The sequence below is a fragment of the Pseudochaenichthys georgianus genome, chromosome 14 (genome assembly GCF_902827115.2).
Source record: "Pseudochaenichthys georgianus chromosome 14, fPseGeo1.2, whole genome shotgun sequence".
In the NCBI taxonomy this organism is placed as follows: Eukaryota; Metazoa; Chordata; class Actinopteri; order Perciformes; family Channichthyidae; genus Pseudochaenichthys; species Pseudochaenichthys georgianus.
Window position 1 is genome coordinate 24,467,734 of NC_047516.1, and position 16,602 is coordinate 24,484,335.

Below are 16,602 nucleotides of genomic sequence, written 5' to 3' on the forward strand. Positions count from 1 at the left end.
TTCTGGGAATTAAGATTTGGGTTGTAAACTAGTTTGATGAGACATGGGTTAAAAAAAGTATTCTTTTTTTGTTAATAAGTGTGAAATCATAAAGGTAAAGAAACACATGAGCAGTATTCAGATTCATATTTATTGTTACATGTAAAGCACTTTAAGAGTAGACATTTATCGTGAGACCAAATACAATATGGCCATCGTCATAGAATATGATGAAACTGCCTGAAATGAAGTTACTCTTATATTTGGTAATGTGGAGTACAAAAGAAAGGGGAAAACCTGAACGCGAAAGAGTACAATTAATCTTTGAGACGGGAAGAAGGCACAGCAGAAGCCAGGAGAGTCCAGTCGCCTGCTCCTCATCCTACGGAACAGACCGAGGACAACGCAAATCAAAGAGTCCAACACAACACCGACCAGATGGCCCCCAAAAAAACAGCATTTACTTCGAGTAATAATCCCAAGAAACAAACAAATGACGAGTACAAGAATACAGACAGCGCGCCAGGCTGGTCAGGACTATACTCTGACCGTATGGCTTCTGCATACAGATATGTAGTGTATGGTGCCAGTTATTAAGACATGCTTCGTTAAGAGAGGCAATGTTTGGGTGTTTTTTCCATGAGTGCTCCACCTAAACATCTTTATTTTGCAAGTATGGTTCAAAAGGAATGTGTGTTGCTTTATCAGGGATATAATTTACAGTCTGAGTACAAATATGTAAACAACCTTGCAGCTGGAAATATGAATACTCGCTTTTAAAAAACAGCATTCCTTACACAAGAGTTCTGAATGTTAGAAGTAACAAGTTGTCCTCTGTAACAAGACACCCATCTCTTTTAAGACATTTTAGTATTTTGGATTCACTTTAAATAAGAGGAAAATATTCTTCAGTAAACACCTCAATAAGAGGCAGGGATCCAGGCAGATTTCTGATTTTGACTTCGTGTTTTTCTCTATCAGTTAATGAAACCCGTCATTCCTTCAGTTGGGGGAGCTCTTCAAAATGGCTTTTGGGTTTAGGCAAGTGTCACAATGATCCCAGCCAGTCTCTTAGGCACGCTTCATCCCCCGACCCATCAAGCAGGCAAACACTGTCATCACCATTTTGGGCGTGACCTCCACAAGGTCTTCTGGGAGAGCGTAGACACGGGCGCCGATCTTCCTCGCCATGGAGACGGCGTATCTGGAGATAACAGAGACATTTAAAGAAATCAGTTTACAAAGCTCCCGGAAACAAAAGTCAAAGCTAAATTCTTGTTCTTTTTTGTCGTTGAATATCTTACTTGGCGTTCTCGAGTTTGTCGTCCTCAGAGAGGCTGCCGGTTTTTAATAGATCGTAGTTGATGCTGCCGGGCTGGATGGCGTCGATCAGCTCCACGACTGCCAAACTGCTGCTGATCTCCTTATCCTGAACACCACAAAACACACACATGAAGTTAACCTGACTGACAGGATTACATGATACTACCATTATGTTAATAACATGAAACTACCAGATATAATGCAATAACATCATTTATTTTCATTGAGGGGCTACAGATTAGTTTTTTTTGGTGTACATTTTCACACCACACCCTTGGATTCACAAAGAACTGACTTGTTTTAGTTCATCTATACTTCAGATGCCTCATGGAGAGGTTTGTGGGATCATTGAGTTGTACTGCTCCTGCACAGTGTACTGTATGTACTTTCTAATATATTTAAAGATATGTGAGGATTTACATCTGCTTGGGGCGGCTTGTTCGGCATGCCTTCAGTCACATGGTTTCCCTCAGCAGGTGCACAGGTGTTCTACAGTGCTAAAGTGTCTCTAAAGTTGTCACATAACCATTATATTATTTATAGCCCTCAGTTAATTTACTATTTGCTTGCTGACCTTTGTGGAATTTCATCTGCTGTCGAGTCACTATACTTCAAGAGGGAACTTAAAATGAGTCTTTGGGACTAAAAAGTATATTTCTGGGGACCTTACTATACTTGTATTTACTATGGGACCAATTTAGTACAGTTCTGTGATGTTTTTTACAGGGAGTTATATCTGATCATGCAGTTTGGTGAGTTTAAAGTTGTTTTATCAAAAGTATTTTGTTTGTATTTTATGGAGGAATCTATATATTTTGGCAAACAGTACACATATTTTATTTAATAATGATGATTTATAGGTTATTTTTGATGTCCTGTTCTCAGTAGAAAGAGGCAACATCCTTTATATACATACAAAAAGCCATATTACCACAGAAAAAACTACTCATTAGCAGTAAAAACCGCATCCAGCTAAACGTTTGCAAGTACCATAAAGAACATTAACTTAAGTATTTTGTGCGCACAAATTGTGAATCTAAGGGCATGGTTTACAAGGGTGTTAACTTGGATTCATAGATCAAGTAACGCACACATTCATTCTACAATATAATGAATTGTACACATTCTTTCAAATTTCTAATAGAAATGTAATGAAAAAGCAGAAAAGCAGATGTACCTTAAAGCTTGAAATCTTGGTTGATTTTCCAGCCTCTGCCAACGTGCTGTTCACCCACTGTACGATGATGTTATCGTTTACTTTCTGTCCATCTCCCAGTCCCTCCAGTACATTCAACGTGTATCTGAAAGAGCGAGAAGCAGAACGTTTGTGAAAGAAGAAATATGATGCTCATTATCAGGTTCATATTTGTTATTTGTGCCTCTACTGTGTCATGTTTACTTTAATGTTCTCGTACTGCCTGTCCTGCACCTCTTTCACCCTCTGTCTGAAACCAGAGACCAGTGTGCTCTGATTGGTTAGCTGGCCGAAAAATGTTTTATTCTGAACAACATTTGTTGTTGTTTTTGAAATCAGGGGCCTTTCCTTTCCCGTCTTATTTTTAGGTCACAACATTAAATCAAGCATATAAACGACTAAATATGTCAACACGTATCCTGGCAACAGAGTTTATGGGAATGTGGCATCAATTAGTAAGTAACACACATTAACACACCACTGGCCTGAGATGGAGGTCACCACAGACCCACACCCTGGAAGTTGTTTACAGTAAATACTCAGAGCCATCACAGTAAATCAGACAAAGAGGACGATGGTGATTGTAGGTCTCGTAATGCCACACAGACTGAAAAACTCAATGTTATTTGGATGCGACCTTATCTATTTTGATTTGTTTGCTTATTCCCGTAAAAGCTCATAGGCTCTTTGACAGTAACATACTATTACATCTCCTAGTCCCAGGTCTTTAAACATGTTTTTATATTTTTATGCCTGTAAATATCTCATCATTTCCAATACTTTAAGAACTTGAAATCTGAAAAAAGAGACGATGCCAGTGTAATATAACAGTGACTCAGAGTATTAAAATCCACCACACATACTTGGCATGCCAGGCTGATTCATGTTTTCTCTATTCTTAGACTTATAAGAGATATTTCCTATCTGTTCTTTATTTGTCTATGATCCTGGTGCAGTTGGGTTTTACCTTCTCATCAGCTGCCACACCAAAGCCAGGGTCAGGGTCGCGTTGCCATCGTTCAGGTCCTGCCCGCCGATGCCAACCAGGGAGAACTTGGCCGTTTTGCCCAGCTCCACTGCATAATTACAATTCTCCAACTAGGGCCACAGAATCAAATAGTTGGCCAAAGTGAGCCAAAACGTTTTTCTTCTTGGCTACGAACGATCTAAAGGAATCCGGTTTACCTTTTTCATGTTGGTTCCCAGTTTGGGGTAAGGCGGCTTGTTGACCTTGCTGTTCCAGTCTACAGGCACTTTAATCTTCTCGTAGAGCTGAAGGATGACCATGGCGTCCTGCAGGTCTCTAGGAACACAATATGAAGTTAGATTTAGATGGATTAATACCTTCTTTAGTGTACACAGAGTGAGATAAACTGTGTGTGGTTACGTACCCGTAAAGGTGATTGACATGTGGGTTCACTCCCAGAGAGTTCATCCAGTTTCTGAACGTCCGCTCTTCTCGTGTCTCACCTAAACAACAAAGGATCATGGGATTCAGCTGGCTTTCATGTGATGTGGCTGGAGGCTGGGGGGGGGGGGGGGGGGGGGGGATCTAAACATGCAGCATGTCCGTCTCATCAGAGCCGAACAGGCCTGGTGTCACTCTGTTATCCATGTAAGCAAAAAGCCTGGTAACTAGATAACTGTCACAGACTTGTTCTAAATATATACAAGTTCTGCACACTGGAACTATTGTATCCAGTAGCAGGCACATTTAAAAAAGGGCCTTGTTTTCACATTTTATTAATAAAATGAGTTTCTCTGCTATATTACGCCTCCAGTTAGTGTGCGAGTAATAAGGAGTGGTTTGTTCAGAGCTGGTTCTTATCAGGCTGCAGCGCTAATCTGAGACAGAATTCATCGTGGCCCTGAGAGCTCAACACACTGCAAAGCAATCAAACATGCATGAAGGGTACAGAAAGCAAATGAAGGATATATCACAAATGACGGAAAGACACACGTGGGCTTTCCAATAAGTTCCGCTAGAAAATGTTTTTATGGGACACTTACAAATGTTTGCACACAATTGGGATGAGCTGAATGTGTTGTTACCACTGGTGGATTATTAATTCATTGAATATTGGTGTGTGTGTTGAAAAATTACCAAAACATTTTGTTGGCTATTATTATCTGCTGTTAACCTAGCTTTAGCCTTTAGTTTATTATTATATTAAAAATATGGAACATTTTGAATACACTTCAATAACTTCATAAGCCACACACCACGGTGACAACCACCATGTTTCAGCCGTGTGTGTCACTTTTTATTGTCCCCTGGAAACGTTTCTGTAATGTTGTGAGCTTCTTGCAGCGTTTCCTAAATGATCCACATCTGTACACATTCCAATTGTTGTCACATTGGTAATGAGGTTTATTCATTCGTTTAATTAATTTCCACTCTTGGGCAAATGATTAGTTCATAGCTACTTCTGATGGGGACACCATGATGTGGTTGCTGTGAGATTTGTGAAAAAGCTCTTTATAGGAGGAATAATGTTCCGATCTCTCTCCACACTCACCCTCCAACAGTCCCCAGTTGATGTCCTCGTTCTCAGGTTTGGTCAGCGCTGGATATTTGTTGAACAGATTGGCAACAAAGGCGAGGTTGAGTTTGGGGTTTCCGCTGACGACGTCAGTTGAGGTGACGAACTGCCGACAGCCGAGCCGGTCGGCCTGCTGCAGCATGGCCTCCGCCCTCTTCAGGTCGTCTTTCTCCTGAACACACACACACCACATGCTCCATCAGAGACTGTACAGCTGTTACCATGTGGTGCAGATACTCAGCTGTCAAAGGGCTTACGCTGAAGCCGGCCATGTTGATGTCTATGCGCGGCTCTTCTTCCTCTGTGCCTTTTGGAGAGATTTGATTCAGGAGGTGGAAATAGGCCCTTGAATCCTGGGGAAATTACACAAACAAAATACTGATTTCAAATCATAAACAAACAAACAAGACAGTTTGCCGGGTAACATAATTGTATTTTTGGTCTCATTAAGAAGTTCTGTTTGTTTTTCTGTGCATACAATGTTTTTTGCTTTGTCTTTCACGTGGTTAAATCTAATTTAGATGTTTAAGATCACGATTTGTACTTAATAATTGCTTGCTTTTACATATATTAATCATTTAACAAATAAAATAGGTTAAAATGCTTTGGTTGAAACTAGCTAGTACAGAAAGAACAAAGCATAGTTTCTCTGAAAACTATTTCTATGTTTAAAAAAAGTCAAGAAAGAAATGCCGTTAGAAAAACAAAACAGACGGGTGCAAATAATACAGGTGCAGCAGCTTCTCATGACTGCATGGATGACTTACGGAGCAGCTTGGCAACGCCTAACATTGTAATAGTATTTTACAACCAACCAGTACTGTACAACTGACAGAGTAAGTGTTATTATTTATCTGAACATTCTCAGTAATATGCAAATACATTGTCAATGCTTTCATACACATTTGACAGTTTGCAGGAAAGAGACAGGACCCGTTGAATCTATTCAAGCAGGCAGAACATTGAGTGAGTTTATGCAAACACAAACAACCCTGGCCCAGTGTAACGGTGGACACCTGAGTAGGTGGATTGAGTTACTAGAGAAGTGCATGGAAAAAAACCAGACTCTCACAAAAGGTCTTTAATACCAAACCTTGGTATTATCATTGTGATTTCTCTTCCTGCTACGTTACACTGGATTCATGTTAGTGAGATGCCCACCTTGATGTCAGAGCTGAAGTTGTTGATCTTCTGCGCTCCAGCATTCTCCAGGTGGAAGTTCGCCCAGCGCAACAGCAGTTCTTCTGGAGAAAGCTTCATCAGGTCCTCCAGGGTTTCCCCGTCTCTTAGCAAAGCTGCCAGCGCTGAGGAGGGGGATTATTGAAAGGTTAAGTTAGTTGACAACAGACCAGGAAACCCATGCTCAAATACAAGTTGTTACTGAACAATCTTCTATGTTGTGTACCTTCATTTCGGCTGAGCTCGATGTCAGCGAACAGGCCGATCTTGATGATCTGCCACAGCAGGCCCAGCACCAGATGGGGCTTCCCCTCTCTCAGGTCCAACGCACCGATGTTCACCACGTGGCAGCCGATGGCAGAAGCCGAGTTCAGTCCCAGGTTCAGATTCTCCTGCAAGGTACAAAGTATCAGATGTTGGAAAATAGTAAAAAGGTAAGAGAAGCAGCAGCCCCGATAGTAAATTAAACTGACCTGTATCGTAAACGGTGTCAGCTTCTTCTTATTTATGGTCCTCTCGTCGATAGTGTCTGGCACTGACAGGTTAATCATTTTGCTGTTCAAAACCAAACATGAGATTTGATCAGACATATGATTCAGTATGCTGGTTATTAAATAATAGCAAACAGGATGTTCATCATTTGAAAAAGATGAATGTTTGTGAACTTGGCGTCAAATTAATTATTTTATTAGGGCTTCCTGGTAGCAAATTAACCAACAACCATGACTTTGCCGCGCCTCACATTTGGACTTTTATTATGGTGGTAAATGCAACATAAAGTAGATATAGGCTAGTTCAATAGTTATGGGAATGCTAAAGGAAACATGTAGCATATGCGGTTGATTTCTAACTAGCATGTGTCAGCCAACATGCTGTACACAAGTATTCAATATGCCTGGGGAATCCTAAAAACAGTATTATGACCAAGATTTGGATCAATATGTAATCATTTATAAATATATCTAATGAATGTAGCAGTGGTGTATAAGTTTATACATTATGTATTCTTTGCAATGAGAGGCAATACGTTGTTATGATAGATATCCCAATACAGGTTAATATTTCTCTTTTCCTCAGCCAGAATATGACCACAACATTCAGTGCGTTTACAGGCAGGTATATTTATTTAGAGGGGTAGCTAGGGGAAGGAGGGGGGACGTTTTGTTGCAGGTCTGAGGTGAAGACAGGAACTCTCACCAGAGTACGATACCGTCTCCGACACACGTAAAGAGGGAGTCTGTGTTGGGATCCATGGGCAGGACGTGTTGGCAGTCGGGGTCTTTTTCCAGAGCGGTGTTGATCCAGTTCACAAAGGCAAATCGCTCCTCCTCTGTGAGGGTGAACACACAGAGGCGTCAGTTTAACGCAAAAACACTGACAGTATTTCGTATCTGCAGCTAAAGTGCTAAAGTCAAATGTTTGAGAAGAAGGGGACAATGTCCTACCAGAGAACGAGTGTTGTGTGCCTTCACTTGACTGCACAGACGTCCCTCCGATAGCCAGGATGCCTTCTTTTCTGTTGATGGCCTTGCGGAAAGTTTTTGCTATTTCACTGCCCTTCAGGTCTTGTACGATCTAAGACGAAAGAAAAAAAAGAATACTCAGTTGACCAGCGACCACCATGACAACAAAGATCCTGCATTATTGTTAATGTATGAAATATTTAAGAGATACATTACGTTTATTTACATTATGATAGTGGACCAAAGAAAAAGAGTGTTGCAGTCCAGCACAGCCCCACCATAACTTTGAATTAGTTTGAGATCAGAAAAGACTTCATGACAGAACACTTGCAATAGATTGCATTAGATTGCATTGGTTCTGCAGTAACCAGATCAATCAATCGCATGTTGTGTTATTACGGCATGATTTGAAACACTTTTCAAAGATCAAAACAATTCCTCAAATAAAATGTCGACTTTATATAAAATGTATTAAATTACAGAGCCGGAGAATGGGGGTTTTATTCTCAGTAAAAATACATCCAAAAATGGTGGATATTTGAGGTATTTTTGAGATAATACAAAGCTGCTGGCTGAGAAAATAAAGTGAACATCAGTCCTAGTAAGTGAGTTTCTCGACAATATAACTTATCTGAATCAATTAAACATAGCGGGTCCAGGAAGACGTCGGGTTTAATGGTTCATAAAAGCAACTGATGCTGTGTTGTGCTTTTAAGAACACAGCAGGGATTTAAAGTGAGACCTTCACTGCACTAATCTAAGTATTACAGTGCCAGCATGTCATTATCACCAGTAACCGTAAACTGCCAGGGTGCGCTGTAATCATCCTCCACACTGACAACACCCTCGGGCTCCTACAACATTACATAATTATCTTAAATCACTCAACAACTACTAAAGTAGCAAAGAGAGCTCTGTGTTTGAGTTCCTACAGCACTGTATGTAGCTCATCACGGCTTTGACCAAACATATTCTACAGTAATACGAGCGGTGCTTCCTGAACCTGGACTTATCGCTGCCTCATCAGTGACCTCAGCCCCACAGGCCCTGCTGTGACCACAATGAGCCATTCAGACTGTGAGCACACTACCACAAACATGCAGGAGGTCACAGTGCGCCAGCTTGCCATTTTTGGCCACTTTTGGTAAAAGCTGTAACTAAAACAAGATAGTCATGACCTTGTAAAGACTAAGAGTTTCCATTTGATTCTGCAAGTTAGGAAACCACTTTGGGAGGTACAGAGGATATTCAAGTTGCCCTACATGCATTTATTCTGGGTTGCCATGATCCATAACAATTATGGAAAGGGGGGTTTTAGGAGCACACATACCTGAACAACACAATGCTGTCAAGTAGCTAACTGGAAAGTCCCAGATGTCCTCCCTTCCCTCAGGCACATGAACACAGCATGAGCATCCCAGTTTTGCATAATCCCAAAAATCAACGGATCAATCAGGTGACCAAGAGCAGAGGGATTATCTGCATACAATGGTGTTACTTTTTGACATCTCTTTCTAAAGCACAGACAGAGCTGACAAAAAAAAACCTACCAAATTTGTTAAGAGTTGTTTGATTTCAGAAAGTAACCAGCAGAAGCTTTATTAATGTGTGTGATACCTTCTAATATGTCACTCTTTATAATAAAATATCTTATTTAGGTGAATTCAATTCAATTTATAATATGCTGGAAAACAATTTATAGCCTCGTACAAAAATAGCCCCTCTCACATATGAGCCATTAGAGGTGTGTGGTTGTGTTTGTATCCACACCCTGCAGCCATTAGCCTGCATCTTATTTAGCAGTATCTGGGGCAAAGATACGTTACAGCCCGTCCTCATCCCCAGGTCAAAATAAAGCTGCTTGGTTTCGCCCCTCATACACCTTTTGGCACGTGTACCTAGCAGCTTAGAACAGGTCGTTTTTGCTTACGCCGCTCCCTCTCAACTTTCACACTCACCGACCACTGCCGCTCTCCATCTTGCTTACTCATTGAAGTTAGGAGGAGGGGCCTACTTTAAATGCTGTGTTTTCACAAACAGCAACTAACAATGCTACCCACTTTACGTTTCTGTTGTTCTTTTAATTGGCTGCTTTTCTTTAATGGTTGGCTACACCTACAAAAGCACACAGAGGAACTCATCACGAAACCATTTTTACACCCGGGTGGAGTCGCAGGTATTCGGTCACATGATGGCCCAATTCGATTGGATTAAATCATGGTGGGGTTAAACAGCCATAAAACAGGATGCTCCAAGTATCAGAAGAAAGTCAAAACACAGCTGTCAGAGGTTTGGGTCGACCTTCATGGTCCTAAATCACGCCGCACTCCTGTACCAGAAGCTTCCTCATCACTGCTGAAACAAAATACTAGAGCTCACACCACTTTGCTGACATCACTTCCTCATTCCCTGAGTATGCATGAGGTTTGTTAAAAAGCTCTAAAAGTTGCTTTGCGTAGCGACCCCACCCAGGAGTCGGGCGAGGTGCTTTTAGGCAGAACAGAAAACAAAGGGCAACTCTATAGAGTGAGAAAAGCTCTAAAGAGAAGGCGAAAATGTGGCAGGCAGGCTCGACACAACAAACAACAACAAACACCGCTTTACGCACCGACAGAAACTCCTCGAAGCTGATCTTGTTATCGTGGTTGCGATCGAGTTTCTGGATGATCTCTCGGACCATGTATCCAGGTAGGGCATGGCCGGAATCTTTGAGCAGTTCATGGAGTTCATAATCACAGATATATCCATTGTCATCCAGATCTACAGGAACACACATAAGAGCATCAGACACCAGGACACGATGGCAGGAAAATACATCATACGGTCATGGCAACATGCTTTTTTTACTCACCAATTTTCCTGAAGGTCTCCCTCATCTCCTCCATCTCCTCCTTTGTTATTTTTCCAGTCATGTTTCTGTGATTGACCTAAGGTGGTCAGTCAGAGAAAGGTGGGACTGCAGAGAGAAAAATAGCTCAGAGTTAACAACAGGGTATTTAAGAGGAACCCCAACTTTATCAGCCTCCTATTAACCGCCTTTTCAGGCCTCCTCGCTGTTCCGCCAGTCCTACAGGCAGTTCTCAACTCTTCTGCCACCTACAGAGAAGTGACCTTACAGTAACTCCCCAGGAAGAACAAAAGTCCCTCCCCTTCTTCTGTCAGGTCAAAGAAACTCTTAATGCCCACAGATCATATCTACCGTTTTCTATAGTTTCTCTCTTGAGCTCTGTTCCTTTTCCAAGCAGTTCTTTCTCCCATAATCAAAGTCATTTCCTGTTCCATTGTGTAGCACTATGTCCACGCGCTATGAAAAACAGCCAGAGAAACTGAGACTAATGCACTCTTTTGATGATTTACACATCCCATGTCCTCCTAATCCTTTAAAAAGCATGTTCTACTGTAAGTTGTTGCCTTATTGTGGTTGAATATTGTCATGTAAACTGAGTTGGATGGGGAAAACGATAACATGTGACAACATAACATTTAGACTATATATGAGACTTCTGTCAGGGCTGTTAGGAGCTTGATGCTGTTTTACCACACATCTTTTTTGGTTATTTATTTGACTTTTTAGCAGAGAAAAAGCGTCCTCATCGAGCAGAAATATCCTTTAAAGTGTGCAGGCGACTGCAGCCAGCGAGAGTCAATCTCAGTTATTTTTCTAGCTTAAAAAAAACAGTATTCCTGATGAACTCCTCTGAGGCAAAGCAGCCATCTGAAAATGACTGAAAATAAAGGAATTCCTCAGAGTACCTCCTTCCCGTCCTGTCGTGGCAGAGGAATGCACATTGAGGCCTGGGCAGATCGAGCTTCACTTAATGTACACTGAGGTGAGCAGGGTGTGTTACCTCGCTCACCAAGGCTAAACTGGTATGATGACATTCCTCTCAACACAAGTGTTCGGAAAACAAAGATGAGGTTTATACTGTGGTGAACTAAGAATCAGGGATTTTTCCAGACAGAAAAGTGTGCCCATTTCCTGATTAAAAGTACAGATTAGTAATTTGCACAGTGTGTGAGTCAAGACTCCTGAACAAGGTCATTTCCGCAGTGATACATGTCTAGAAATGAGGGAAATAGTTCAATGTGAAGTTAGTAAAATGAATGGAATCCATTAGGTTGTTAAATGGTCAAATATAAGCCTGATTTTGTGAATTTGTTATAGTTCCAACCCCCCTTGTCCTTCTGTGGCTGCAGCCGCCTCACAGGCTCACATTCAGGCAGACTAACAATGAACAAAGGTCCAGTAACCCGTGCATCCTCTTTCATGAATGAAACTATTAATAGTGTACATGAAAGATGATTCAACAGCAGCCATGTGGTCTTCAAGATGCCACTCAGTTCCCATAATGATTTTCTTACAAATAAAACTAAGAGATGGAGTAACCCGACACCAAGGAAAAATGTGTAACTTTAAAATCAGCAGCAGACCAAATACAGATTTTTTATAAATGCCAGTCCATGAGTCACAGAGAACAGGGTGTTTTTCTTCTAAAAAGTAATACAAAGTCGGGGAAAGCACAAACTCCTGACTTAACGATTAGGAAAATGACGATGCCAGTGTTTCTATATTTAACTTTTTCTCCAAAAAGGACGTGAAATGTGGCTGCTGAAGTCAGCCCAGCTACAATAAGGGCCGACAAACATTCCCTCCTCTGCCAGCTCTCGTCACACCCTCGACAGAGGGAGAGTGAAAACAGAAGAGGGGTTAAGTACATGGAGAAAAGGCACAGATGGCAACGGACAAATGTGAGACGTATCGCTGGTGGTACAGATGAATGGAGTGTTTGTAAGCACCGCCACAAACCACGGCAATAAATCCTGTGTAACAGCAGAAAATGAGTTCAGAGCACCAGGCTACGAAGACAGTTGCTGTGTCTTTGACAGCTGAGTGTGCGCTGCCGAGAAGAGACTCTCCTACGCAGCAAGCTCCTAAATGGACTGGCTCCTGTTGGCCTAAAAGCATATCAATACTCCTGACAGAGTTCAGACACAATATTGTAATGTCTGTGCTGAGCTGCCGAGCAAGGGGTTTTAATAGAATGACTCTGGTATACTTTTGAATAATAAAGGATTGCAAGATTATGAGGGTTCAAATGACCCCCAAAATATCTCCACTGGAACAAACAATGCAACTAACCTACGCACTTGGATGAGCAGGTTCACAGTTGATTTCCCTTTTGACATTTCCTTTTTTTTGTATGTGTTATATCATGTGAAACTGAATATGTTTGGGTTTTGGAATGACAAAACAAGATATTTAAAGATATCAACTGGGACTTTGGGGAACTATGATTGACAGTTTTCACAATTGTTTTATGTTTTATAGAGCAATTGTTTAATCAAAAAAACAAACAGCAGATTGAGCGATAATGCCGCCAATTACAGAACTAGTTTACTGTCATCCAGGTCATGTGATTTCAAGCTGTAGCTAAATAAAGCTCTTCCAATTATCTTGCTATTGTTTAACAACTAGATGTCACACACACGCTAGTATTTATTGACAAGCACCCGTTTTATTTGTGGAGCCAAACGCAGCACATTGACGCTGGTTACGGTCGCCTTTGATGGATCTTACAGTCAGTTTAAAGCGGAGGGTTGTTCCCAGATGTCGGAGTTAAATGTGTGGAGCCGACACACCCCGTCCTGCAGTGTTTCATCCACACAGTAACATGGGAAATGTGAGGCACACACAAATAGATTGGGCACATTTCCCAAGTGTGGTCAAGCTCATATGCAACACACCCAACACAGTCGGCAAGAACATTTTATCTCATAATTGGCCGCAGATGTGAGTCAAACTAACTGACTCATAAACACCAAACCGTCTGTGACACCAGCCCTTCATTTCCTCCTCGGGCTAGTGTGGATTAGATAAGCCCTGCAGACAGGTGAGGAGGAGGTGATGACAACAAATACAGTATGCAAAGTTTACATAGCTCTGACATCACGCGCAGCTGTAAACACATCATCCTGGGCGGGGATTAGAGGCATCATAAATAAACTAGGATATGATGAAAAGTGGTGGAAATATTCAGATGAATAGTGCCCTTTACAATATCGGTAAACGTGAGCAGCTAGTGTTTACAACTTGCTTTCTTTAGATGATTAATATCCTCAAATCAAAGGATTGTAGGTGCAGTAAAGGTGAAAGAGACCTGTGCCAGCAAAGGTGTAAACACAGTCCACTAACCATCACTTAGGAATGTCATTAGACGGGTTACAGAGGTGCTGCTGAATCAGACGGGTTGGGGTGTTACTGCTACACGTAAACAGCCACACCTACAAGGGTTTGCCATTACTCAACAAAAGCACTGTAAAGCGTTATCCTTTAAATATAGTTGATCAGTTAGTACAGGGCACAGTCAGAGTTAAATACCACCCATTACTCACGCAAGGAACGTGTGCCAGAGAGTAACACACTGTTGTAGTAGTAGAAGTACAGTTTATGTATTCTACAGTACTTCCCACTTACTCCTTTTTGCAGTGCTTCCCTAAAAGAAGGTTCTGTTTTTTTTAGATTCATCTTTGTATAGATCCCCATTATTTATAGGATTACATTATCACCAAGTGTTTTTTTTGCACAGATTGAGGTTGAACATATTCTAGTGACAAAGTTGTGGTTTCAAATTGGAATTAGTTATAAAAAGAGATGCCGCTAATTGTTTGTCCATGACAAAACTAGAAAAGTAAAAACAACTGCAGCCATTAAGTGCCTTGATCACTTTGCCTGAGTTGAAAAAAACATGTAAAGGCACCTGGTAAAATCCTTACAGTGCAGAAAGTGGGCCAACCTGTTCATTCAGACAGTAAGGGTGGAATCAAGGTGAAGCACACTCCCTCCTTCTTGACTGTCTGGTTTGTCTTTACAGAGATCAAATCAACACGTCGCAGTATGAGCTCTCGCATGGTTCGTCAGCATGAATAACTGTCATTTGACTTTAGCATACCAAGGATACCAAACATACGCATCAGGTTATAGACAGTTAAAATGATTTACAGATCTTTCCCACAAAAGAATATGCAACCACTATTCTTCTACTGACACTGAACCTTTATCAATCATTTTGTCTTCGCCAATAATTTTTTTTTACAAAACCTTTATCAAAGAATGTTGTTGCAAGAACAGACTTTAACCGTGGATAAACAACTAGAATACTGAACTGTGTCCAGAATCGATAGCAGTGATGCATGACTGCTGATGAGTGTCTGTATTCACAACACACTTCTTGTTCCAAGTCAAAATACGTATAAAGTTCAATGTGGGTCTTTGTAAAACGTTCAGACAGTCTGTTGTTTAAGGCTGATCCACAATTGGAATCCCAGATGTACATGTGCTGCAGCCCCAGATCGACAGGAAAAATCTGGAAAATCACTCAAGAGCCACAAGTTTACATACACCCCTGCTTTACACGAGGATAAAAAAAAAAAACGGTATAGGTAACTGACAGAAATGTCTTATTCAGTGTAAAAATCACCACCGACCTCTCACAACATACCCTGAACAATACAGGGAACAATGTGCAATGAGTCAGAAAACACTTCAGATAATTTAAAAACAACTGTGGCAGATCCACTTCGGGCTGAAATAAAATATTTTGTAGAATTCTGCTCGCATCAAAACATTATTTCTATTTCAAAGTGTCAAAAGTTTAACAATCTGTCACGAGAAGATCAGTCAGTTAACAAACATCTAGTGCTGTAAATGACCTCCAACACCAGGGTACTTTGTATAAAGACTATGTGTAAGTGTGTGTATGTATTGGTCATTTATGCGTCAGGTTTTCAAAAAACCTCCAAGAAAACGCGTTGTTTCTAGAACACTTAACTCGTAAAATATGGGTGTCTTTGAGTTTATTTCTAGGCTACTAAAAAGTTATCTGTTCACACATCGAAGGAGTCAAAAGCTACTTTCAGTATTTCTAGGAGCTATCCAGCGCCGTGAGGATGAATAGGCTACAGTGAAGGTGTAGCTAACGCTAACAGGCTAGCGACAGGCATGCAAGTTTTATGGGCAGGAAACTATCCCTGTTTACTCTTGCAAATTCATCCTCTGCTCTACACTGAGGATAACGAGTATCACATATAGTACACATTAAGACAAGGGTTGTATTTCAGTGAAAGCTACTGAGAAAAAAGTCTAGATGTAAGTAGTTGTTCGTGTATGAGTTGCAAGGAAATTGGTACTCACGGTCGATGCGCCTGAAACTCCAGACAGCGTCCAATCCTGTCTCTCCTCCACGTCGAGACAAAAGTAGACAGCGGCAGGAATGTTGGCCCCGCCCCGACCGTGACGTCACCGCCAGACGGTGATGTCCGGTCTGCGGAGTATCATCCATGCCAAACAATAAATGCACATAGAAAACATAAATGTGTTGTTTGCAAGACAAATAAACACAGTTGGAGTGGAAATTGGAACATCCACCCAGAGTTTCAAACTTGGACAAATTACATTAAAGGTATTATTTATTATTATTATTATTATTATTATTATTTGTATGTATAAATAATACATCTTAAAATAGCATTCACAGGGCAAAAAACTAGCATACATTTTCATGATCATGATTGTGGATTAATTATTTTTAACAATGTTAAACCATTATGACCAAAATTAACGTTTTGTTTTTATCTCTGCGTATGATATGAAAAGTCATATAGGGTCAACACAAATATATATATTATAAATTCTATTTAAAATAACCACCGCTATTTAATTATTGCTAACAATATATTAATTATTTTACAAAAAACGTTATACAATCTCTCTCTCTCTCTCTCTCTATCTCTCTCTCTCTCTCTCTCTCTCTCTCTCTCTCTCTCTCTCACACTCTTCTCTCTCTTGTAACAGAGAAACAACCCACGCTGTTATGTTTATCATTTAAGATCAATACATAGCTGTATTAATCTGAAACTGGAG

At 40.8% G+C, this 16,602-nt stretch overlaps 1 protein-coding gene across 1 annotated transcript; it reads right to left on the reverse strand.

The window, feature by feature from the left end:
* Positions 1–111: 111 nt before the first annotated feature.
* On the reverse strand, positions 112–15,981 carry pls3 (plastin 3 (T isoform)). Its single transcript, XM_034098693.2, has 16 exons — positions 15,874–15,981; positions 10,534–10,638; positions 10,291–10,442; positions 7,665–7,794; positions 7,417–7,549; positions 6,693–6,774; positions 6,446–6,611; positions 6,202–6,344; positions 5,298–5,393; positions 5,017–5,212; positions 3,889–3,967; positions 3,683–3,800; positions 3,465–3,595; positions 2,480–2,603; positions 1,284–1,408; positions 112–1,183 (listed from the first exon to the last, which is right to left on the reverse strand). Exons 2-16 carry the CDS (start codon positions 10,592–10,594, stop codon positions 1,051–1,053), a joined length of 1,869 nt encoding a protein of 622 aa, XP_033954584.1. The 5' UTR covers positions 10,595–10,638; positions 15,874–15,981; the 3' UTR covers positions 112–1,050.
* Positions 15,982–16,602: the final 621 nt, after the last annotated feature.